General features: G+C 36.9%; 2 protein-coding genes and 2 non-coding genes across 10 annotated transcripts; 1 reads left to right on the top strand and 3 right to left on the bottom strand.

Moving 5' to 3' along the window:
- Positions 1-2835: 2835 nt before the first annotated feature.
- Positions 2836-13692, bottom strand: LOC116254670 (uncharacterized). Of its 2 annotated transcripts, none has more exons than XM_031630205.2 (10): positions 13400-13692; positions 11232-11522; positions 11047-11160; positions 7494-7615; positions 5140-7368; positions 4759-5028; positions 4556-4636; positions 3481-3574; positions 3318-3384; positions 2836-3217 (listed from the first exon to the last, which is right to left on the bottom strand). In XM_031630205.2, the coding sequence occupies exons 1-10, from the start codon at positions 13479-13481 to the stop codon at positions 3160-3162; spliced, it is 3408 nt and encodes a 1135-aa protein (XP_031486065.1). In that variant the 5' UTR covers positions 13482-13692; the 3' UTR covers positions 2836-3159. The 2 variants fall into 2 exon arrangements, with proteins under 2 accessions (XP_031486065.1, XP_031486064.1); XM_031630204.2 differs by having other exon boundaries at positions 11029-11160; positions 13400-13691.
- A 96-nt stretch (positions 13693-13788) lies between these two features.
- Positions 13789-13860, top strand: TRNAP-AGG (transfer RNA proline (anticodon AGG)). The gene has a single exon. It is a non-coding gene; the product is annotated as a tRNA-Pro (tRNA).
- Positions 13861-14927: 1067 nt separating this feature from the next.
- TRNAP-UGG (transfer RNA proline (anticodon UGG)) lies at positions 14928-14999 on the bottom strand. Its single transcript has one exon. It is a non-coding gene; the product is annotated as a tRNA-Pro (tRNA).
- Positions 15000-16734: 1735 nt separating this feature from the next.
- Positions 16735-21974, bottom strand: LOC116254360 (uncharacterized). Of its 6 annotated transcripts, none has more exons than XM_031629735.2 (3): positions 21842-21974; positions 17423-20914; positions 16735-16948 (listed from the first exon to the last, which is right to left on the bottom strand). In XM_031629735.2, the coding sequence occupies exons 2-3, from the start codon at positions 20805-20807 to the stop codon at positions 16926-16928; spliced, it is 3408 nt and encodes a 1135-aa protein (XP_031485595.1). In that variant the 5' UTR covers positions 20808-20914; positions 21842-21974; the 3' UTR covers positions 16735-16925. The 6 variants fall into 6 exon arrangements, with proteins under 6 accessions (XP_031485595.1, XP_031485598.1, XP_031485596.1 ...); XM_031629738.2 differs by having other exon boundaries at positions 16735-18769; positions 18887-20914; XM_031629736.2 differs by having other exon boundaries at positions 16735-20790; positions 20876-20914.
- Between the last annotated feature and the right edge of the window lie 1418 nt (positions 21975-23392).

Genomic DNA, 23392 nt, shown 5'->3' with positions numbered 1-23392 from the left:
AAATCAGATTGAATTCGGATTTAACAAGTGACACCCGATCAGATTCGGATTCAGATATATATAAATATTCATTCGGATATGGATTTGTAATAACCCTGTCAGACGTCAACGATTTATAGGTTTGAGATTTAAGAGCTCAAAATCTTAAAATCACCTAATATCTGAGATCCGGGGCAACCAAACACTAGCGGCCCACACCTTAGGGGGACACCACTCTATATAAAAGAATATAGTGTTTTGTAGGACCGGTGGGGCAACTGCCCACACCTGCCTATATGTCTCCGCCGCTGCCAAAAACCCATCGAAGTCACAAATTCTCCACCCTTTCCCTTTCAAAGGTCTCAATGAAGGTCACCCACATGGGCGCTCAAGACTTTCTCCTGCAAATCATGACTTTCAAACATCATTAAGTCTTCGATTGCAAAGAATGCAATTTTTTCAAAGACAGGTTGTTCAACTACTAAAATCCAAAATCATAATTGTCTTATTAATGTACATGTTGGATAAGAAGGAAGGAAAATCATAATTTAAGAAAAGAAAAACCCTGCATTCACGCTAATCGTGAAAAAAGAAGGAAAGGAAATTCCATGTCTCAATCACAAAAAGAAGGCCAAATTGGTTGTCATGTAAGAAAAGGGTTGGGAAGTCTCACGTTTGCATGCACAACTATGGAAGATTGAGTGACTGAAAGTCTTAATTCGAGTCAAAAAGAGGTCAAAAGTTAGAAACCGGAGCAGTTCACGTCTCTTTACGTAAGGACAAAGGGAAGGTGCGACTTTTGTTTGGTGTCCAAAGAAAGAGCGAGAGGGTTTCACACTGGGAGATGATTAGAACAAAATATGGTAAATATGAAAAGCTTGATGCACATAAATTAGCTGTAAGAATTTTCTCTCTTTTATAGAACTCTGTCCTCCATATGTTGCCAACATCATAATTAAATTGTCTAAGAGAGAAATATTGCGTTGGTTGTATTGAAAACTATTATATATATATATATATATATATATATATATATATATATATATATATAAAGAGAGAGAGAGAGAGAGAGACGGAGAGAAAGAGTAATTGGTAGAAACTAAACCAATAGGTCCAACAAAAACCAGACTCTTTAAATATGATATTTGAAATGTTTTTATAATATATAAAGAGAAAGAGAAAGAGAGGGAGAGAGAGTAATTGGTAGAAACTAGACCAATAGGTCCGACAAAAACCAGACTCTTTAAATATGATATTTGAAATGTTTTTTTAATCTAACCTTACAAATATGATATTATGGATAGTTTGATGCAAAATATATTAAGTTGATCATTTTTTTGTTTTAATAGTGTCCTTTCATATAAATATTGACCTTGGATATATATTATCTAATAGATTAGGGCTAGCAGGCACAATTGTTGACACAATATGCATTCATTATAAATATATAAAAACATTCAAATTAAGCTTAAAATACTATTCTCTCTCTCACTCTCTACATATATGAAAAACACATATATTTAAGTTACTGAACGTATATTCATTAACAGCTCCACCTGAGCAATGCAGTGAATGCAGGCCCATGAAAAAGTGCAGTCTCCACGGTGGTGGTGGCTCTGCTGACCATTCAACAAGTAGTAAATAAAGTTGCCAATGTAACTTCTATAGAAACCAAAATTATGACTGATTTTTCCAGCTACTTTCCCACTCTTCTCCTACTGACTTTTTTGTTTTCCTTTTTAAAGATCATCATCGCCATCCTAAGATTAGGTCACACAGAGGGAAATGGACTTGAAAATTCAGTTCCATCTTGAGACTAGTCTCTCTCCCTCTCTCTTTACTCTTTACACACACACACACACACACACACACAGAGGCATGCACTTAATTAGATACATTTAAAGCCATCAACCGTGAAAAAAGCAGTCTGATCTCCGGTGGAACCCACGATGTACCAGTTGCAGAAAAGGTGAGAAATCAATACATATCTTCATTGGGTCATATATGGAAGCACTGAAAGCTCTACCAAACTTGACAATCACTTGAAAAAGCAAAAGGTAGTTAATGATCATATACTGTCATGCAATGGACTCACCTTGTGGCCCACCAACATTATAACAAGTACTTTTGGTTCTATTCTGACAGCAAGCAGGTGATAGGCGTAGGTGAGGCAGATGAAGCTCTAAAAGGACATCATCAACATCCCAAACAGGAAGTTTGAATGTGAGCTTGTGTGTTTTTCCAAACATTAGATAAAGAACTTTGATAAAAATAAATATCATGTCTAAATAGGCAAAATCTGACAAAAACAGTGCTAGATAAAAGCAAAATACCACTTAGAAACTAGAAGAAATAGCATTTAACTAAAGACATTTTGAGTCACTTATCAACATCTTGTTTTAAAACTGAATGTAGCAAAACTTAAAAACAGTTATCACCTGCAGGCAAATGCTGAAGTTACTTGGTTTATAATGCACTTTATGTACAAAATATATCTAATTATGTTTTTTATTAAAGCCTGCAAGAGTTAATCTCACATAAATGCTTATTACTTTCTTACCATATGCCTTCTATTCTTTAATCAGATGAATGAAGTCTGTATGAACTGAGCCTCAATCCAGTAACTAACCTGTCTCACAATCTGAGTATGGACCAGCAACTTAAGAAATGCAGAGCCACAAACCTCTATTTTCTTTGATCTGGTTCTGTAGATTAGCCTGTTACTGCATATTTCCAAAGAACGCATGAATATTTTCATCACATTTTTTATACTTTCGAAGCAAGACGTTGGAAATTCTACAAAACCCAAGATCACACAAAAAATTGACCATGGTTCTGCATGGAGAAGGTATCCAGTTAAGTTAATGCAATGTTCCTGTCATTCGCATCACCAGGCTTTGCTATGTCATTAATTTTGCCGTGTAAAAATTACAGAGGAGAAGCGAAAAAAATACAAGGCCTATTTTATACATGCAACCAAACACGTTACATGGAAAAGAATTTCAATATACAAGTGCAACCACTATACAGAATCGAACACCTATAGCTATAAACTTGATGCCTCTTAAATGAAAACCATGGACTGCCAGAGAAGCCATTATGATAGACAGATTTACACCATATGTTGCATTTGCTATTGGACGCAACACATGCAAACAAGCAGCTTTGTTCCCACAGCCTTCAACTTTTAAACGTTCTTGAGGAACGGGTTTTCTTGTTATCCATAAACAGCAGATGTCTGAAGAACCAGATAAATGAGGAATATAAGAAAAAACGAACATCCAAGGATAAACTGATTCTCTGATGTCTACTATTTACACAAGGGCAGCAGCATTCACCTGTCAAACTCCAGCTTTTGGATGACGATTCCATTTAATATAAGCTCAGAACTGTAAGCCCTTGCTCCTGCATGTCAAGATAGTTCAGCAAAACACATTCCCTGGTAACCGAAATCACTTAAGTAGTTCCTGAAACAAGATCAGCTGAGAAGCTTTCTAACACCTTTTTCAAGAAGTGGTATGCAGATTGAACGATCTTCTTCGCAGGAAATAATTAAAAGATCCTCTATGGGAGACCTCCCAACTCTCTCAATCACCTGAGGTTATTTTATTAGTTTAGTTAAGCTGCATTTCCAGTTGAAACTTGAAAAGGCAGGATAGTCTGAAAATATGAAACTACTAGTCACCATTAGTCCTCTGGTTACAAGTTTGAGCTCTAAAAGATATTCCCAAAAAAGAAAAGGGTACTCTTCTAATAGTTACCAAATCATGATCAGTTAGTGAGTCAAGTGGTCTCAAATGACAATAAACCCAAACAACATGGTAGGTGCCTCCAAATATGGCTAGTAGAAGCAACAGAAAGAACAATAACAACAATCAGCAGCGATTGGGAATTCCAAATGATGTATCTTGAACCTTAGGGACATCATAAACCAAAATTTTATAAAATTCAACAATGAAACCCTTTACTTCTAGTCATGGTTCTGGCTGGAAAATTTGTATTACTGCTACATGCTTGGTGAAGCCATAGAAAGATATAATATGACAGGTTCATAGTTAAGATGCTCTTTAATGATAAACCCTTTGAACCATGTCATGGTAACCATATTTCAAGAGCCTGACATAACAAACGAAATATCAAGCTGCTATAAGGATGAGGTAGCATGTACAAGAGCATCCGCTTGTGATAACAAAACTAAAACATTTGCAATAAAAAAAGAACAGCATAAAAACACATTGAACTAAGTCCAAAATTTTATTTAAAGAGAATGGCACTAATCATTTAAGGAACAAACTATAAGGAGAACATAGTGTAGAAAGGCAAAGTATCCCAAAACCTCATAACTTGCAACAGAGAAAATCATTTAATGAATTGAACACTTAAAAACTAGCAATGCACCAAACTAATCACGTGCTAAACCATTCTTCCGTAATAAAAGACATCTGAGTTGAGAAACTGACTTACACATGAACTCTAATCTAAATCAGTCATGATGTAACTTAATTGTTATACTGTACTATTCATAATCAAGGTCATCAATCAAGATAATCACAAGAGTAGAAGCATAAAAGTTTACCAGACCATGAGCTGCCTTGACCAAAGTTATTATCAGTTCCTTACTCGGTTTTACATTCTGGGTGACCAATACTCTATGATCCTGCAAGATATATTATGCAACCCAAACTCGTTAACTTACAGATAAGTACAGATTCGTATGCTTTTCTCCAAATAAAGTCCATTCAATTTAATCTAAGCGAGTGAATCTGCACCTATTCTTACCTGAAGCAGAGGTTTTTGGCCGGCATGAACCAATGAGGAAGCCATGTTGAAACCAATCTCTCGTTCCTTCTTTGCATCACGCAATATGTACTTTTTCTCATCAATAAAGCAACAGGCTTGTCCACAACTCTCAAGCCATGAGGGTGTGACTACAGGTTTACCGAGAGCCATTGATTCTAACATGTTTCTAGTACGCACAAACTTATCCGTAACAAAGTGTGTAGCATCCGAAGATGATGATGCAGTATAAATTCCTAATCGAGACAAGATCTACAAAAAGAAGAAAAGGAGATAATATGACAGAACTGTGGCCTATATCAAAATAAAATAGAAGGGAAGAAGACTGATTCCAACAAGTACAGTAAGGGAAAAAAAGGGAACCTTTTTCTGTTGCTTGATGACATCTGCGCCCAAATGATGGCTAAAAAGAACACGGATACTAGCAATATCTCTCTTCTTACGAGGAGAATCTTTCAGAATAGGTGACAATTCCGGTTTAATGGCATCCAATCTGATCAACTCCCTACTAAGGGAGCACATTGAGGATCTTGTCTTATAACAATGTGTAACATCACCATTCACTGTATAGATAGGTGATGCTGCATCAACATCTTTTAATGGTGTAGTAGGAACAGAACTGAATTGATCTTTATCCTTCTTCATTATTTCTGCACCATTCATGCTACAGTGAGAAGTATTAGATGTGGTTAATGCCTGTAAAGCAGATGGTGATTTTTCATTCAGAACATTAGCTGGAGCATAACCACCTGTGGATGCAGTATCAAATTTGCTACCCTTCTGGTGAACAAAATCGTCCTTGGGCTTCTTGATCATAGAAGCATGTGCGCTGGGACATCTAGATGGACGTCTTTTCTTAATTGAAACCTCTCCATTACAGGGAAAACATGGTGCACTAGCACCACCATCCAGATTCCCTGCACCGTTCAGGTGGATTGTTATTTGGCCTATATTTGGCGGACTTGAGGCATTTGTACTAGATGACTGCCTTCTCACCTTAACATTATGTCTGATACCAGATGTCATTTGTTCAGCAGCTACCTGTTTGGGGTATGTGGAACTTGTGATATTGCAAGCACTTGCTTTTTTCTTTTGTGAAGAAAGCTGCTTCTTTTCTTCATTGGCTTGTTGCATTTTATTCATGGTAGTAGTAGCTGCATCATTTAGCATGTGCCTTGACAGTGGAATTGAAGAAGAAACCGGTCTTTGTCTCTTTGATGCAACAGCCAAGGAACTCCTAGTACGTCTAGTTATTCTTGCATCCAACTGATCACTTTTTCCATCTTCACAATTTCTGAATACATTTTCAGACTTGTCAGACTGCTTTCCTATAGAGTTCCTGGTACGATGTGCAACTGGTTCAATTGACCTATTGAGATCGATAACAGATCCTGATGAACCATAGAGCCAAGTTTCATCAGAATCTTCCTCTCCTTTTAGACATTTAGAGAGCTTCACACTCACATTTTTTCTCCTCCTGGCAGAATTCATTGTATTACATCTTTGCTTCGCAGATCTTTTTGTTATTGATCTCTTCTCCACAATGCTATCCTTTGAATTCTTTGGGCATTTTTCAGTGGCATGGTATTTTTTTCCACCCACCCTAGTGCCACACTTCATCTGTTTGGATAATTCCTCAGTATTAACAGAAGTAAACAAGGGTTCTGACGTTTTAAAGAGGTAACTTGAGTCTGGAAACCGCTTAGACTCTTTTTCTGCTGACTGACTTATAACAGGAATATCTTCACAAACACTATTAAAAGGTGAACGACAACCTAATTCTTGCATTGCTTCAGCCGCCATTTGTGTATCAACACCAACATCATGAATACCAACTATTAGACCACTGTGATCTGGAGGCTCCACTAGCTTCTCTAACCTTTCTGTATGTTCTTGCTTCTTTAAATTGCCAAAAAGACTTCGTATAACCTTGGCATTTTTGACCTGCCCAATGTCAAGGTTTGTGGAACGAGACAAGCTTATTCTTGAATCTGAGAGACTAATGTTCATGCTGCTCTTATGGTCTTCAGGCAGTCCTTTCTGGTTCTCCAGAAATTTTTTAGCTAAATTTTCAGCTTTTCCAGAGGTTAATTTTTTTGATATGCATGGTTCTGTGAAAGATTTTCTCCCATGGCCATTACCAAAGAAAGATTCCCTTCGTCTGGTAAAGAAATCACCTCCTCCTTCATCCTCACGGCTATCAATCCAATCATAAGTACCTATGCTTTCCATTGGATTTTTCAGGTCTTGCCTTCTAGCCAAGCTCTGAGGCCCTTTTGCTCCTGACATAGAGGCCATTTTCAATCCAATACTCCTTTTGGGAACAGTTTCCACATATAGTTGACCATCAACAGTGTCCAATAATTTCTCAACAATTCCTAATGCATTGGCTTGTGAAAATTCACCAGGTTCCTGTGAACAAATGTAGCTCAACTCTGGAACTCGCTCACCTCTACCCAGCTTGGACGAGTGCACATCTTCAATTTTTTCAAGGGTATTGTCAAATAACAATTTATTTCTCTCATCCTCATCAAAAAAAATTCTTGCTTTAGAATCACAAATTTCATCTTTACATGCATTTTCATTCCGTACCTGCATGTTACATATAAACAAACATTTACCACTTCAAAACTTACAGAAATTTCAATCGGCATTAGAGCATCCTTGTTATGCTTCATAAGTTCATATTTTATGAGTTCATGAAAAAGGACAATAACCTGTTTCTCCTTCAGTTCAACCTCAGTAGAATGCATATCAGAAAGCAAGTCAGCTTCTGTTTGATTTGGAATTGTGTACAATGATGAAGTGTAAATGGAAGGAGAATTTGCTTGTGTAGACCCTGAGTTCAAAGGATGAGAAAATGTTATTTACTTAAATGGCTTTATTAGCAATACCTGAAGCAGATAAAGAAATCACTAAACCATTAATGCACAACTTAACAGATGTATTGTATTAGAAGAGATGAACAAAAAAGAAAGGCTTAACCATGAAATTGGAAAATTACAATATGCATCATACCGTCAAATAAAACTGTCGAGTCCTTATAAAATCCAATTTGCAAGTGTAATTTTTAAGCATATAGTTTAGACATTCTCCATCAATTTCTATGGTTGGATTTGTGAAAACAACTCAAAAATGGGTGAAGTAGCTGGTTGGCCATGATGGCAGGATCGACGCCCTATATATGCATGCATACATATAGATGTGTGCGTACAAACAATATATACATACACAAATGTGTGACTCAGTCTAAAAAAATGGCTATGCCAAAAGGATGAGAAGGTATGTCACATGGATACAGAAAACAGGCTACTGTGGCATGTCACATGGATGCAGAACACAGGCTGCTGTGGCATGTCACATGGGAGCAGAAAACAGGCTGCTGTACTTGAGCCCACTCTGGTCTGGATGTGCATATGTTTGTCCAAAGCAAGATGTTGTCTATACTTTAACGCAACAGAATATCATTCTTACACAAACATTACTCCAACTATTCTCTTCCGACAAATAGCCTCCTTTTAGTATTAAATGAAAAGAAAGTGGTTAAGCTTGTTGTCTTTTGTATGTGTCACGGTCTAATTAATCTCTCTTCCCCCCACCCCCCACTCTCAACCTTTTGTCTGTGTGTGTGTGAATAGGATCCATAGATTTGGTCATGCAATATATATACATATATATATATATATATATATATATATATATATATATCCAGACCTTTTAGCCAATGTTAACAACTTAACAACAGTGTTATCCGTATCGTATGATACGCCTATGATACATGATACACCTAGCGTATCCCCCATATTGTGCGATACGGGGGCCGTATCGTACGATAAAGCCAATACGGCCCAATATCTTACGATATGGTGACAAAATGGGAAAAAACCTTGTTTTTTGTGCTTCCTTTTGAAATAGCTTCTCCCTTTCACTTTCTAAACATCTCTAAGAGCTGTGGGAGGGGAGGTTTTACTAGTTTTCTAAAAAAAAAAATCAATCATATGTTGGTGAAGACATTCCATTTGAAGGCATTGAAAATTAAAATGCAAAACAATGAACAAAGAAAATAAGGATGAATATGAAGATGATGATGATTAACATTGATTGATGATAATCATGATATTTGGTACTTGGCAGTAACCAATTATATGTTATGGACTTGTGATATAATCTAAAACATTTTAAACTTGTGATTGATGCTTATTATGTTATCTTGAATCTATGATTTCTCCTTTCTGAATGTGTTGTTGATGTATTATGGCTTATGAATGATGAATCATGAACATTCTTTATGTGAGATGTTTTTTTTTATATGGAACACATTTTTCCTGATTTTTTTCTCTATTTTTTACTTTTTGTATTTTTTGAATTGAAAATTTAATTTTGCGATACACTATGCTACATTTACGATACATTATGATACAGCGTATAGGTCAGCTTGACCGATATGCGTTACGACATGCCCTTTAAAACACTGGTGAACAGTTTTCCACAAATCTAACTGCAAGGAAGTTGTCAGACTGTCCAAAACAAAAAAGTACCAGAAAAAAAATTACTTGAATACTACATATAGATTAGATTCTATAGAATCGTCAAAATCAACAATTTTAGTTTGATGATCTCATATATCCAAAACACACATTATATTCCAGTGTCTTTTTATTTAAACAGTGGTTTTCATAACCTATCTACATCAATGGTTGGATTTCTAGGATCTGGCCGGACAGCAAAATCCACTGATAAAATAGCCGAACGGCCAAGGATGGATGGATCTATATATGCATGTATGTGAGGAGTACATCTACACGTGTATACAAAATTACAAACACGCATACACGTACACACAAATGTGTAACTAAGCATCCAACCGTCTAAAATATTGTCAAAAATATTATTTTCAGGCTTCGTTGATGAGGTTTTACTTAGCTATTAAACATGAAGCTTTTTCTTCTTAAGAAAATCTAGAGGAACTCAAAATATTTTTAAATGTAAAAAATAATTAAAATTTACAAAAATTTGAGTTTTCTGATAATTGTCTTACAAAAGCGTTCATCAAAATCCAAAATAGTTATGAAATATTAAGACAATTACTTGAAAACATTTTCATGAAAAGGGAAAAACAAGAGGCTTTCATTTTGACAATTTCTTCAAGATATCTAAAATTTCCTGGCTCTGGCAAGGAGAAAGAAGCTATGTCACATAGAGACACGAGCTACACTTGTGTTCACTCAGGTTTTATTTGTGCGTCTATGCTTACTTGAAAACGTTTTTTATGAAAAGGGAAAAACAAGAGGCTTTCATTTTGACAATTTCTTCAAGATATCTAAAATTTCCTGGCTCTGGCAAGGAGATGGAAGCTATGTCGCATAGAGACAGCAGCTACACTTGTGTTCACTCAGGTTTTATTTTTGCGTCTATGCCTGTCCATACATGAGTCTCTATGTTCTTCACACTGTATCTCATACATGATTTTCTATGTTCTTCATACTGTACCTCAATATGTGTAAAGTTTTGCATAAACACATACACAGACATATATATATATATATGATAACTGCAGCTATTCTCTCTTCATTGAATTCTCTCATTTCAGTATGAAATGAACCCAGATAGACTAGCTAAAGTTGTCGTCTTTTCTACACGTCACAACATATATTTGTGTGTGTGCTGTATCATAGATTTGGTCATCTGGACCTTTCTAATGGATCTTAGAGGGTATTACACAAATCTAACTGCATGGATGTGATCAGAGTGTCCAAAGACAGTATGTTTAAGAACACAAACAACATTCATTGTGTGGATTAAATTTTATAAACATCAAAATCAACTGTCCTAGTAATGTCACAAAGTCCAATCTACACATCACATTTCGGTGATTTGGATTTGTAACCACTGGGAAGACGCAAAAACAGTAGGTGGAGGGATACACACACACTTGACACACCCGTATTGGGATGCATGTGACATAATATGACTTTCAAGTGTTTCAAATAAGGCAAGTTACTCAATATGAAAATTTGTTTGGAAAATCTCAAAATTTTAGTCCATTCTTGGCTCCATCAAATTGAACCAGAAGCTAAAAATGCACCTTTTCTTAAATCTCAAAACAATGAAGTAAAATCAACACAAACTATGTAAATAACGTCATGTTTGTAGGCATATTCAACAAACATAACCACATAATCATCCATGCAAGTACATGACTAAGATGGGGCAGGAGTAATGATGAAAAGAAAGAAAAAATAAGTGAAATACCCAAATTATTCTCATCACCAGTTGAAGTGTCTGAGTCAATGGACAAGCATTTATCTGCATGTTTGCTCAAGCACCTAGAAGCAGCTGCAACTTTCTCATTAGGATCAGCTGAAACTATTCCGTGTACACCTTCTGCAATATGACCCTTAGTGTTAGTTAAAAATTCATCTTGGCATGCTAAATTTTTAAGCCAGACAACCCACCATCATCACTTAATCTGCCAATTATTTCTGTCCCATTGGAATCCCTATCTGAACAGTCTTCTTTCTCAGATTCATCAACCAACTGAGTTCCCAATTCTGTGTCGTGCTCCACATCAGCAAATCCAGATGTATATTGATTATCTACTAATTGAGTTTCCTCATCGATACCAATTGCATCATCCACCAATTGGGTATCACCCAAGTTATTACTCCCAGACAAAATTTCAGTAGGGGATTGATTTTCCAGAGCTCGAACAGTCTTTTTTATTTTCCCGTTTTCAAGATTTTCACCTGTTTTACGAAACAGACAAAACATTTCAGTTTGAAAATATACACGTAACCACATCCTCGATGTTCCTATCTGATAAATCTCTAGCATAATATTTAACAGCATTAGGCATTGAATAAAAGTTATCAGTCAGCTTGAACAAATTGTGCATTCAGCACAGTACTGTTAAACTGATTAATTACTATCAGATGCTATGTTATCAAAGGCTTCGGTCATCACCTAGGCTAGCTGTGGCAATGTTTAAAAAGTCATACTCGCTTAGGATGCCTAGGCTTGCCTACGATACTAATAGCCCAGGCCTTTTTTTTTTCTTTGGACAACCTAAATTTTTGTTCTTCTTTTCCTTTTCATTCTTCTTTTTTCTTCTTTTGAGAACTTTTTTCATCTGTTGTTTTTTTGCCACTTTTTTCACCTTTTTGTGTCTCAGGCGATTTTACCTTAAAAGTATATGTCTGTATGTGCATGCATGTGTTTGTGTGCATTTGCACTTAGTCATAGTTACAGTTACAACCCATATAGTATCATGCTTTGAAGTTTGAATACTTGTATATTTCTTTAGGTTTTCAACTCTGCTTTGTATATATATGTATTGTCTTAATAAGTTTTCTTGTTTATTAGAATTATAATAGAAGGCAGTATGGCATACAGTGTTTATGCAAATTGGGATTATATGGAGAATTTATATTTCCTTTTTTTTTTAATTAAATTAATAACTTTTGGGAAATGGTAAGATTTTGCATGCTCTGTAACTTTGATATTTAATTGTAAGTTTTCTTTTCTTTGTGCTATATAACCTGCAAACTTTATTTTTGTTCAACTTCATTAATTTCAATCTTTCAAACATTGAACCATGCCTATTATCATGTTATGAAATGTTTAGCATGTGTTTTTTTTATTGTGCATTTTGATTGTTTTATTGTTGTAAGTTGACAGTTAATAATTTTTTCATTAAGAAACGCTGCAGTTTTATTACTAATTTTAATGATTAGTATTGCATTTTCTTGGTTTCCCTTGTCTGGAGGGGCCCGTGTGATGCATCTACTCCTGCTTAGTCACTAAGCTCATCCAACTGCCTAGGTTGCATCTAATATTTTTAAAACATCATGTGTGTATTTTACTTGTTTATTTACTTATTTATATTTATACTTTATAAGATTTAACGTGGCTGGGTGTGTGTTTTACTTTAACAACTGTGTATATATTTACATATGTGACTACTGACTACATATAAACATCTAATGTTATGTTGTATTAGATTCAATATTCTTCTTTTTTTTTGGGGGGTACCACTTAAAACTCTAGTACCTAGACTCTACGCTCTGATCATCACCTAGGCTCTGCTTAAAGTTTTTAACAACATAGAGAGGAAGTTGTCGCAGCAAGGAAAACTGAGAGGACGCTCCCTCAGCTTTCTCTTTCTTCCTTTTGGTTAAGTAAAAGCAACTGTCAAGGTGAAACTTTGCAACCACAACAGCATCTAGTCCAGATTATGTGGCCAATGTTTGACAGTCAATGAATGCTTGAATTTTGTCTTCTTTCCAGCACAAATAGTAATGTCTAGTGTTCATACGAAGATGCAACATTCTAGTCAAAAGAAGTTTTATTTTTCTAAAGTTACCATTGTTTTTTCAAGTGATATAAGCCACCAGAGTGCATCGAGCCATCTCTACACATTATGGCCCAACTCATTGATCTGCACAATGTGCACGATTGATCCCAATTGGCGTCGTTTCTTTCAGTTCGACACAACAATTGGCACGATAATTTTGCCTACCCAACTACGGAGGAACTCATCTTCACATCACCAATAATCTCCAAAACTAAAGGAAGTGAAAGGATGACTATAACCGGAAAGGAGAGGGGCAGAGTGAAACAGTACCGGCCGGTGGAGATTCGGGCTCAACAATCTGGGTAGAACTTGACTGCTTCCGGTTATTGCGTCTGGACTTAGCTCGACCCATCTGCAATTCAGTTGATGGGATGCCAATGTTTCCTTTCTTGTTTTCATCAGAAATAAGAAGAAATGGAAAGTAAAGAAGTAAAACAAAAACGTCCTAAAGAAAGAGGGTGACGAAGGGATTCAAGATCAGAGTCTGGACGATGAGTGGGGAGAGAACGCGGCAAATATGGAGCCCATCGTGGGAGAAGTGGTGATAAAGAAAGAGAAAAAGAATGGAAGAGAGGGTTTTGAAGCGAAGATGGCGGAGGGAAAACCCTTTTATTTTGATAATTGATTGAATATGTTTATGGGTAGCCTCTTGTCAAACAGGGCATTTGGTCTAGTGGTATGATTCTCGCTTAGGGTGCGAGAGGTCCCGAGTTCAATTCTCGGAATGCCCCCATAAAGTTAATAGTAATAATTTTTTTTATCAATTGTATCGAAGCAGGTTGTTTGTTATGAGCTTCCGTTACTATTTTTATGTATAGTTTTGATTACCTTAGCCAACAATTAATCTTGAAAGTAACGTATAAAATGTTATAGTAAATATTTTTTATCAATTTTATCCAAGTAAGTTGTTTGTTATGAGCTTTAATCGTTAGTTGAAAGTTGAAACTAGTAATAACCTTCATTTATTATGTAGAAGCCATAACAAACAACTTGCTCAGGCTTTTATGTATAGTTTTGATTACCTTAGCCAACAATTGATCTTGAAAGCAAGGAGCTAAAAAATTCGCAGTCTTGTTTTTTCATTTACAAGGTTAAAAGACTTTTACTCCAATATTTCAATTTGTTATCCGTTTTTAGTTTAAGGTATTTAATAGCTATCACTTATTATGTAGAATCCATAACAAACAGCCTGACTTTTATGTATAATTCCGACTAACTTAGCTAATGATTTGATTTCAAAAGCAAAAGATTAAAAACTTGGCAGTCTTGGTTTTCCATTTAAGAGGCTATGACAGTCTTTTACTTCAGGATTTCATGAAAGGTGGGATCTTGTTTGAGAAAATAAAAAATATAATTATTTTAAAATTTTAAACAAGAACATGAAAACAAAAAGTTTCCTTTTTTATATTTTTTACTTCTGGGGCACATGAATCCTCGTTGTTGGTATTGTTCACACCACGTTATTTTGATTTTTCTGTCGTAAATGTTTTCTACAGTTTAGCTAACTGCAGCCCCAGTTTTAAAATCATTTTCACCTTCCATCTCTTTGGGGCATTTGACTCTATAAGAGGCTGCGCATGCAGTAAAATTAGGATATTTTTTTTTTATAAAATCATCAAACTATCGGGAAAAAAGCTCAAGGACAGTAACTCTAAAAATTTAAAAAGTGACTAAGAAAAGGAGGAGAGAAACAAAAATGGAAGGGGCAATGGATGCCGTTAAATTCAGAAGTTCCAGTGTTTAGTATAGTTTAGAATTAAGAAAAAATGCAATAAATAAACGAAACAAAAAGGGCATGGGGGCATTCCGAGAATCGAACTCGGGACCTCTCGCACCCAAAGCGAGAATCATACCACTAGACCAAATGCCCGCTTTGTGGAAGAGTATTATTATTGAATTGTCATCACAAAAAAACTTTGTTCCCTTAAAGAAATTAAGATCCTCATAGTAACTCGATTCTGCGGATTCATGTTGAGCATGTAATTCTTAACCGAATCCAAGTCAAAGCTCAAGGCCCCAAAAAAAAGTAATCCATACACGCTAAATACAAGGTCATGTCTATCAGATTCAAATTTAAGAACTCAGATCCAACATCTGAGTTCGAGTCTGAAATCGATTAGACCTGATCTGGTAAATGCTAGCTCCAAGCCGAGTCTGACACTATTATATCACTAAAACACATTGCTCAGTGTTTGGGCCTGATCATTTACGCTCAATCAGTCGACGGATTTTCATATGATGCTGTTTCTACTTTATTGTTTAGGATTTGATATCTGAAGTTATTTCACAACCAACATGGATGACAGAAGTTGCACCACACTGATTTATAGAAAAAAGATGCCTAGTAAGGTTATGCGAATCGACTGCCTCAACTAACTTCCGATACCAGATCTCAAGGCCAAGAAGTCCTGGAGAGTTGATTCCAGGATGAAATCATACCATTCAGTACCATGCACCGACCAGCATGACGATACATGATTTAAAAAAAAAAAAAAACACACACACTAGAAACAGGGAAAGCAAGCAACAATAGGAGTAGAACAATCACAAATGGAAGTTCGAAAGTCTGTTTTCTGTTAAGTGAAGCAAAGCAGGAACCTAGAAATGTGTTCTCCCCATTAACTTTGGAAATTCCACATAAGCAAACAAAGGGAAAGAGAGGGAGCAGGAACGTCCAGATGCATCGGCTGATCCAATGAAGGTCTTTTCCGAATGCATCTTAAGGAAAGATCTTATCAGAAAAGCAACAGGGAGAGAAAAAAAAAAAAGAAAAGGAAACAAGCATGTGAGGCTGCTAAAGACCTCCTAATCTAATCCCAAGTTTTCAATTATGCCATCATGATAACCAGGCAACATGCAGGTCAATTTTTTAGAATTTTCTCCTAACTTGCTTTGGACCAAGAATGCAGATTTTGGCACCAAAAATTTCCATAGAATATCCATATTTTGAAAGCCAAATAGGAGGAAACTTACTAGCGCTTCCCCCTTCCTCCTGTGTGAATAATTCACAACATAACAAGAAGTAGAGGCATCAATAAATATGTGTTAATACATTATTTTTCAGACCTTGTTTTCATACATTTTTTCTTTTCTTTTTCATACTTGTTTCCTGCTAAATACTATCACAAGAGCAGCTGCTGTACAAACCCACCACCCTGAGTCATTGATGACATTAGGGGGGCTCATTCTCATCGACTCATGGCTAAAGATCGAATAATCGCTTCATAATCTATGAAAAAAAATCCGTATCAAGTATCTTGTATCAGGGTATCACCTTGTCTCTCTCAAGCAACTCCTACCTCAGCCCAACTCTGGCATTATAAATTGGTAACACCTCTGCCCTTGATTCAGATCAACAATCATTCCAGTGACATTGGCATATAGGGTAATCCCTCAACCCTAATCTCTCATGAGTAGCTTGGCAACCATACAAGAAATAAAAAACTTCCACTTATAGAATCTCTCTCCCTTTCATATGATACCATAAAGACAAAAGAGACATCAGGCACAAAATATATCTCAAGCTTGGTTGGTCTTGGAAAAAAAGAGAAATCAGACATTGACCTTGTGCTTTCAGCTTGAATGTTCCATCTTGTACATGGAAATGGAAGTCAAATTCAATTATCAAGGAGCTTCCCATACACAGGGATTCTAAAGATTCTTACAATTTTTTTTGTACGGAAAGGAAGCAACAAAGTGCTCTATCCATTACATAGATGGCAAATAAGTAAAAGAAAAGTGAAGGACTTTCAGCAAGGTGGTGGTACAAGATCAAAACTAACTTTTCCTCCACAAATCAACGCACTCGCAAGTCCACATCTGTATGAAATGTCACAATTGTGCTATGAACAATCAACAGGATAAAACAGGAGAACAGAAAAGATCATCCTGAAAATTGAAATGGATTAATAAAAAAGGAACGCCATTACCAATTGGAAAAATGAATGATTTTCTCCATCATTTGACTAGATCAACCAAGTCTAACAATTAAGTGTTATAAACCTCCTCCACTCAGGAAACACCCCAAACAAAACATGGATGAGACAGTTTTGGAAAGCAAGTAGAGGGTCAACCAAAAAAAGCCTACTGCTAGAAGTATAATAGGATCCTACATGGTCCAAAGGATGAAACAGGTGACAAGCAGCTGATCATCTTGGCTATCTACTTGACCTGCTTTTAGATAATCCAATGTACCACATTAGACAAGAAGGCTTCCCCAAAAAAAAAAAAACATTGACAGGTTATTCACGGTGGGTTTTTCTCAAGTTGCATTCAAAAAACAAGTGAAAAGACCTTTTGGGAGAGATGCAGGATCCAATTCCCAACAGCCTTTCAACCTTCCACCAGCTTCGTCTTGTAACTTAAAAGCAGGAACCTGATGAGAGAACTGCAACAGGCATGCTCTTGGTATATTACTTTCTGGTTTCTTGGACTTCTTGAAAATATAGTGGTGTCCCTTGATCCTTGTCAAATGTCGAACCCTCACCCCCTCTTCAGCACTGTAAGTGGAGATAACTTCCACGATTGAGCACTTGTGGCTCATGTGATCAGATTTTGTCCACGCAGAACTCCATCTGTTGTATATCACCCATACCTCACCTTGTCGTGGGTAGATCCCAAATTTACCCTCTGTCCGGCTTGGTTCATTTCTTACATGGTGAGAAAACAATTCTGGGCTGACACAATCACAATCTTCAGCTTTAAACACACCACAAGAAACAGGTAGTTTCCTAGCAAGCCACATAACCTCCTCAGACAACATATCCTCATGACAAATTACCAGCCATATAATATGGACTTTGTTCGCCGAATGATCTATTCTTTTTATCCAAGCATAAAACCTAGGCATGTCATCAATATTGTCAAATACTGCCCAAATTTGGTTTTTTCGGAACTTATTAATAGTTCTATCATTCATAAAGTCATAGAATTCTGGAGCCGGAAGCTTCTTGAGATGATCACTGGGACCAGACATAATTATATCATTCTGCCTGCATACACTAATACCATTATCGTTCACCCCAGATACTGACAAATGTTTACTAGCGCTCACACTCACAGAATCTCGTATAGAAACTCTTGAAGAGCATTCAGGGCTTCCAAATACATAATTTTCACTCATTCTCATTGTCTCATCTTCGCACAGCTTATTGCCATATACTTGTTCAGGCTTCTTATCCATGATGTTGCTCATTCGCTGCAAACCTGATTCATTGCATTTAACATCCTCATCTTCCTTCATATTCTCATCAAGTTCATCCTTCAGTATTTCCTGAAATCCAGATGCTTTCGACTTCTGCAGACCAGAAACAGGTTCCTTGTACACACTGCTAATTATGGGTTTTGAAGAGCTAGCTCCTTGACGCTGTGAATCTGTTAATTGAACCTCAACTTCTCTTGAAGTTCCCATGGAAACAGAATCTTTAAAATTACATAGAAATGCAGCAATATCGAGCTCAAATGAGCCTGCTGGGACGCCCTCTTTCTCATTTCCCTTCATACTGTATGCTGGGACCTGATGAGAAAAGCGATAGGATTGTCTTCCTCGGACATGAAATGTAGCTTGACGTCCCTCTTTTGTCATTCTGATGTACAAGCTCTGAAATCCTTTCACTTTGACCAGCGGCACAGCATCTCCACCTGTATCCTTTGAATAATCCATCAGCAGTTCTACTATGTCATAATCAAAATGAAAATGGCCTTCTGGACTAGAGAACCAATTGATATCCCAGTCCTTGTAGAGGGCCCAGATCTCACCTTTTTTAGGATAAATTTTGTACTTTATTTTCCCATGGCCTCTTTCAAATTTGACCAGATGAGAAAACATTAGACGATCTTCGGTAGCTTCAGTTTCACCAAGAGTATATCCTCCACAAGCCACAGGTAGCTCAGCATCCAGCCAACTTTCTTCTTCTGTACAACCAGGAAATGCCTCTAGCCATGTGATGAGCAGTTTGAAATCTGTAGAAAGAACTTTTCTGATCACTGCATAATATCGAGGCAGCCCATGCAAGTTGTCATACACAGCCCACACCTGATCAACTGAAAAACAAGCTCCTGTCTTATCAGAATCAAAGTCATGGAATTCTGAGTCTGGTAGCTCTAAATATTCTGGTTGCAATGGGGTATTACAATCTTCATCACTGTCATCAGGACTCTCGTGCTGGGTGTGTTGAACTCTATTAATACTATCTTGTCCTGCATCATCTATTCCTACCCTTCCTGTTTCCAACTTGTTCTCTTGCCTAGAGTGGTCCAATTTCTGCTTGCTGCTCTGCGGATTCAGGGGAGGGCTAAGTTCAGGTGCCCCATATGTATTCCCTGTATGTTGAGTTGAATCCATTTCATTCATCAGATCACTTCCTGAAGTTTTATTTATGTTTGACCTGCTGGAACAAGGGACACTCACAGAGTCATCACCCTCATCAGTTCTATCTTCATTGTAATTAACATGTCGCCTAATTCTTAAAAATCTTCGTGGGTGGTCAGAGCTTGCCCAAGCATTTTGTTCATCAGGAAACTGTTCCTCCATGTCACTTTCAATAGATTCCTTGCTGTCAGCACTCTTGCTGTCACTGGATTCAGATTCAAGTATTCTCCTTCTCTTCCTTGAGTTGTTACTCAAATGTTGCTGCTCCATGGTAGCTTTCTTTTTTAACTCATCAACCTTTTCAGCTTCAGATGTATCTCCGCATTTAGAACCCTCAACTTCACCACTGTTTTCTGATGTCCTTAACGCACAAGTAGCATTCACCTGATCACCACTGTTTTCTGATGGCCTTGACACACAAGTAGCATTCACCTGAGAATCCGTGCAACTAACGTCAGCTGCAAAAGCCTGTGGGGGAGCATTATTAGCACTAGGGCCATACCCATTACGGATGTTATCTTGTGACTGGGGATACAATGATTGTGCTGCTATTGTTTCAGTTCCAAGCCTAGTTTCTCGCACATTTATACCAACGGCAATGTAGACATTCATACAATTCCCGCATCTAATCCGTTTGTTCATAACAATATTGGAATACTGGTATTTTATTGAGCAAAATGGACACATTGACCAAAAGGTTGCACCTGTTGATTGTGCCTGTGGCTGCCACTCATTGGCAGTTCTCCGCTCGTTCTGCTGCTGCTGGCAACTCAGACCTGCTTGTGGTGGACTGATAACCATGTGATCAGTAGAGCCAGAAGCAAATCCAGGAGATTTCCTTGCAGAAGAACTAAAATCAGGGGAAGGAGGATTCTGAATGTCCGAAAGCATGGTTCCGATCATTGCATGTCTTCTCTTCATGTCATATAACCCTCTTTTTGCCTGATCAGAAAGAATTCCCACTGCTTCCCCAATCAGCTTAAAGGCATACTCTGCACCAGAAAGTTTATTCTTATCAGGATGAAGAAGAAGAGCAAGCTTCCGATACTGTTTCTTAATAGTGGCCTCATCGGCTGTTGGCTCGACTTGCAAGATCCTATACCAGTCCAATTCAGAGCCCTGAACTTTGTTTTCACCAAGACAGTGAACATTGCAGACAGCTAATATCTGTGCAATATTCTCCAAATCAGGACAGAGTTGCTTTGCCTTTAAGGTAATTTTTTGTGCCCCCAAATAATCTTTAACCTCCATCTTCTTTTCTGCAATCCCTATAGCCCTCAAAGCCTCGTCCCTGTTGCACTCCATCATAAGATTCTGCTCAAACTACAATATGTTCAAATGTCTTCACTTAGCAAACACAAGCATAGAGAACATACTATGTCGGCCCCAATTGATTTGACCATCATCCCATGCATCTAAAAAGCAAAACCATCATTCCTGTGATCAAACTTCAGCTTTGAAATTGAACGCATACAGACAAATTCTTGTGGAAGAAACAAGATAGAACCCGAACTATGATAAGGATTAGGGGCCAGGAGTCAGAAGGAGAACGATGACAGCGTCACTGAACGACGGATCCAAATTCCCACGAGTGAACTGAACCCCGAGATCATTTGAAAGCTTGAGATGTTTGTGAGGAAACATCATAACGCTAAAGACGAAGGCATGCAATCAAAGCAAACAATAATAATAATAATAATAATAATAATAATAATAATAATAATAATAATAATAATAATAATAATAATAATAATAATAATATCCCAGTAAAAACCCGGCAAAGTTTGCTAAAGTAAAAAAGATTAACTAAGATGACAGCACAAGCATTTTGAGACATACAGACCCTAAAAATCAATATCAACATATTAAAAAAAAAAGGTAAAGCAAAGAAAGCCACCACTAAAACTAGGAAGAAAAACCAGAGTCTTAGAACTATTTCATTATCGCAATCTCCTTCAAATTCAAAAAACCATATGGATAAAAATCCATTTCGTTTCTACCAACAACCTTCAAAAGGCTAAGCAGCGCAAATTCCAATAGATTCACCAAGGAAAAGGGACCCTAAGTGAGAACAAAAGCCGTAATTTGACAAGAACAGACAACAATTCTAAAAGCACGCAGTGATTAATTCGTTACAGAACCTCGAACTACCAAAAGAAAAAGTACAACCTAAGTTGTCCAACGCACATCCATCCATTCAACCATGCGAAGCAAAAACCCTAGTAAACAAAATGGCGGGAAGCACTTCTGCCATTAAAAGCCCAAAAACTGATCAACCAACAACCCCTCCCCAGATTATGCGTGTTACAGAGAGAGGGGGGGAGAGAGAGAGAGAGTATTACGTGCAAAACTCGAACGGGACGGTGCGGAAAGATTAAGGAGGAGAAGTGCGCTTCTGCGCGCCACTTTCGATTTTCGTTTCCATTCCCTGGGGAGGGGAGACGGATCAGTTTTGGAGGAGAACTTTCATTTACAGCCCTACCATTTCCTCGTAATTAGCATGATACGGCTATTTCTTTAAATTTCTTCAGGAATCTGCGTCTTTGATAAAAGCTGTCGAATAAAAGCCCAATTAAAGACAGAAAAAAATGCAATTTCTTTTCAATATTATCTTCCCTCATCCGATCGAATCGTTGAATTTAATATTGGTTGCCGTTTAAGTTAATAAAAATTCACTTTAATATGTGTGATATACCTAGCCGGTGCATATAAACAGCATCAACTATTCAATGTTCACAGTTGTTATTTTTTAAAATTATAAAAAGTATGTTCATGACACTTTATTTGACAAGCATATCATACCTTATGCAGATCCTGATACAGCTTGTTGACGTAGGTGCCAAGCAAGGGAAAGGAAGAAGGGTCTTCTTCTCATAAAGTTTTTATTTAATAGGTTTTATTTAAGTTGTGGGCCTATGGCTACTTTTCTCTCAAAATGATATGTAAACTCAGTTCCAAATGGGTTTTTTATTTTAAATTATTTGTTAAATGTAGGAAAAAATCTAAGTTTGGTATTTTTCCCCTATTTGCGCTGCTTGCTTGTGAATCCAAAAGAAGAAGTGAATAAACATAGAAAACGACCAAGAGCCTACCCACCATCTCATGATAATTGAGAGGACCTGGTCACTTATGATGAGATAAGTTGCAAATTTTTATTAATCGATTACAATATTGTTACAATAAGGTTCCCACGAAGGGTGGAGGCAAGGGCAGGGGCCATGGCCTTCCTTCCTTCAGATTTTAAAAAATTATATAGCAGCTTTTAAATTTTAGTTTAACCTATATAAAAATTTTAAAATTATATTTTGGTTCTTGCTAAAGTTTTGAAACTATAGCTCAACCCTTACAATGAAAATTTTCCTTTAACTGCTTAGCTAGACATATGTAAAATGCAACAGTGTCAGTGCCAGTTATAAAGGCCCAATACTCTCTCTATATATGCGTGTAAGAGCTCATTGAAATAGGCCTGCTCACTGAAGCAGGTTCACTTTTGTCAAGATTCTGAGCGAAACTTTCATTTTCTTTTACATTACTCTCTTTTTTGTCATTTCTCTACTCCAAATTGAAATCTCCTCAACTCTATCTCTCTCTCATCACAACAAATAAAAAAGAGAAGATGATGGTCCTGGACACAACTCTAACCTCAATAAGCTAAAGCCCCTCTCCTCCTCCTCCTTTTCTTCCCATCCAGGAAGTTTAGAGTTGTTTTAGGACGTGGATGGAGAGCGATATGCCCGTCAACTAGAGTATTGCACATCAAATTATTTGAAATCTAAAAGAATAGTGTTCATAGGAATCAAATTGGCAACCACACTTTCATTGGCACCGAGTCCGATAGTTACGTTACACTCCTTAGGGCTGCACAGGTTACAAGAAATAATGCTAGATGCAAA

Source organism: Nymphaea colorata, chromosome 5 (genome assembly GCF_008831285.2).
Source record: "Nymphaea colorata isolate Beijing-Zhang1983 chromosome 5, ASM883128v2, whole genome shotgun sequence".
Taxonomy (NCBI): Eukaryota; Viridiplantae; Streptophyta; class Magnoliopsida; order Nymphaeales; family Nymphaeaceae; genus Nymphaea; species Nymphaea colorata.
Note: the sequence above shows the minus strand (reverse complement) of the source record. Positions and strands in the feature narration are given on the sequence as shown.

Excerpts from the sequence above, each read along its gene's own strand:
- LOC116254360 (XM_031629733.2), bottom strand. The coding sequence starts at position 20,807 with ATGATGGAGTGCAACAGGGACGAGGCTTTGAGGGCTATAGGGATTGCA.
- LOC116254670 (XM_031630204.2), bottom strand. The coding sequence starts at position 13,481 with ATGGGTCGAGCTAAGTCCAGACGCAATAACCGGAAGCAGTCAAGTTCT. Across the intron at positions 7,616-11,028 it reads TGGTGATGAGAATAATTTGG|GGTCTACACAAGCAAATTCT; the intron begins GTATTTCACTTA and ends CTTTGAACTCAG. Across the intron at positions 5,029-5,139 it reads TCATCAAGCAACAGAAAAAG|ATCTTGTCTCGATTAGGAAT; the intron begins GTTCCCTTTTTT and ends TTCTTTTTGTAG.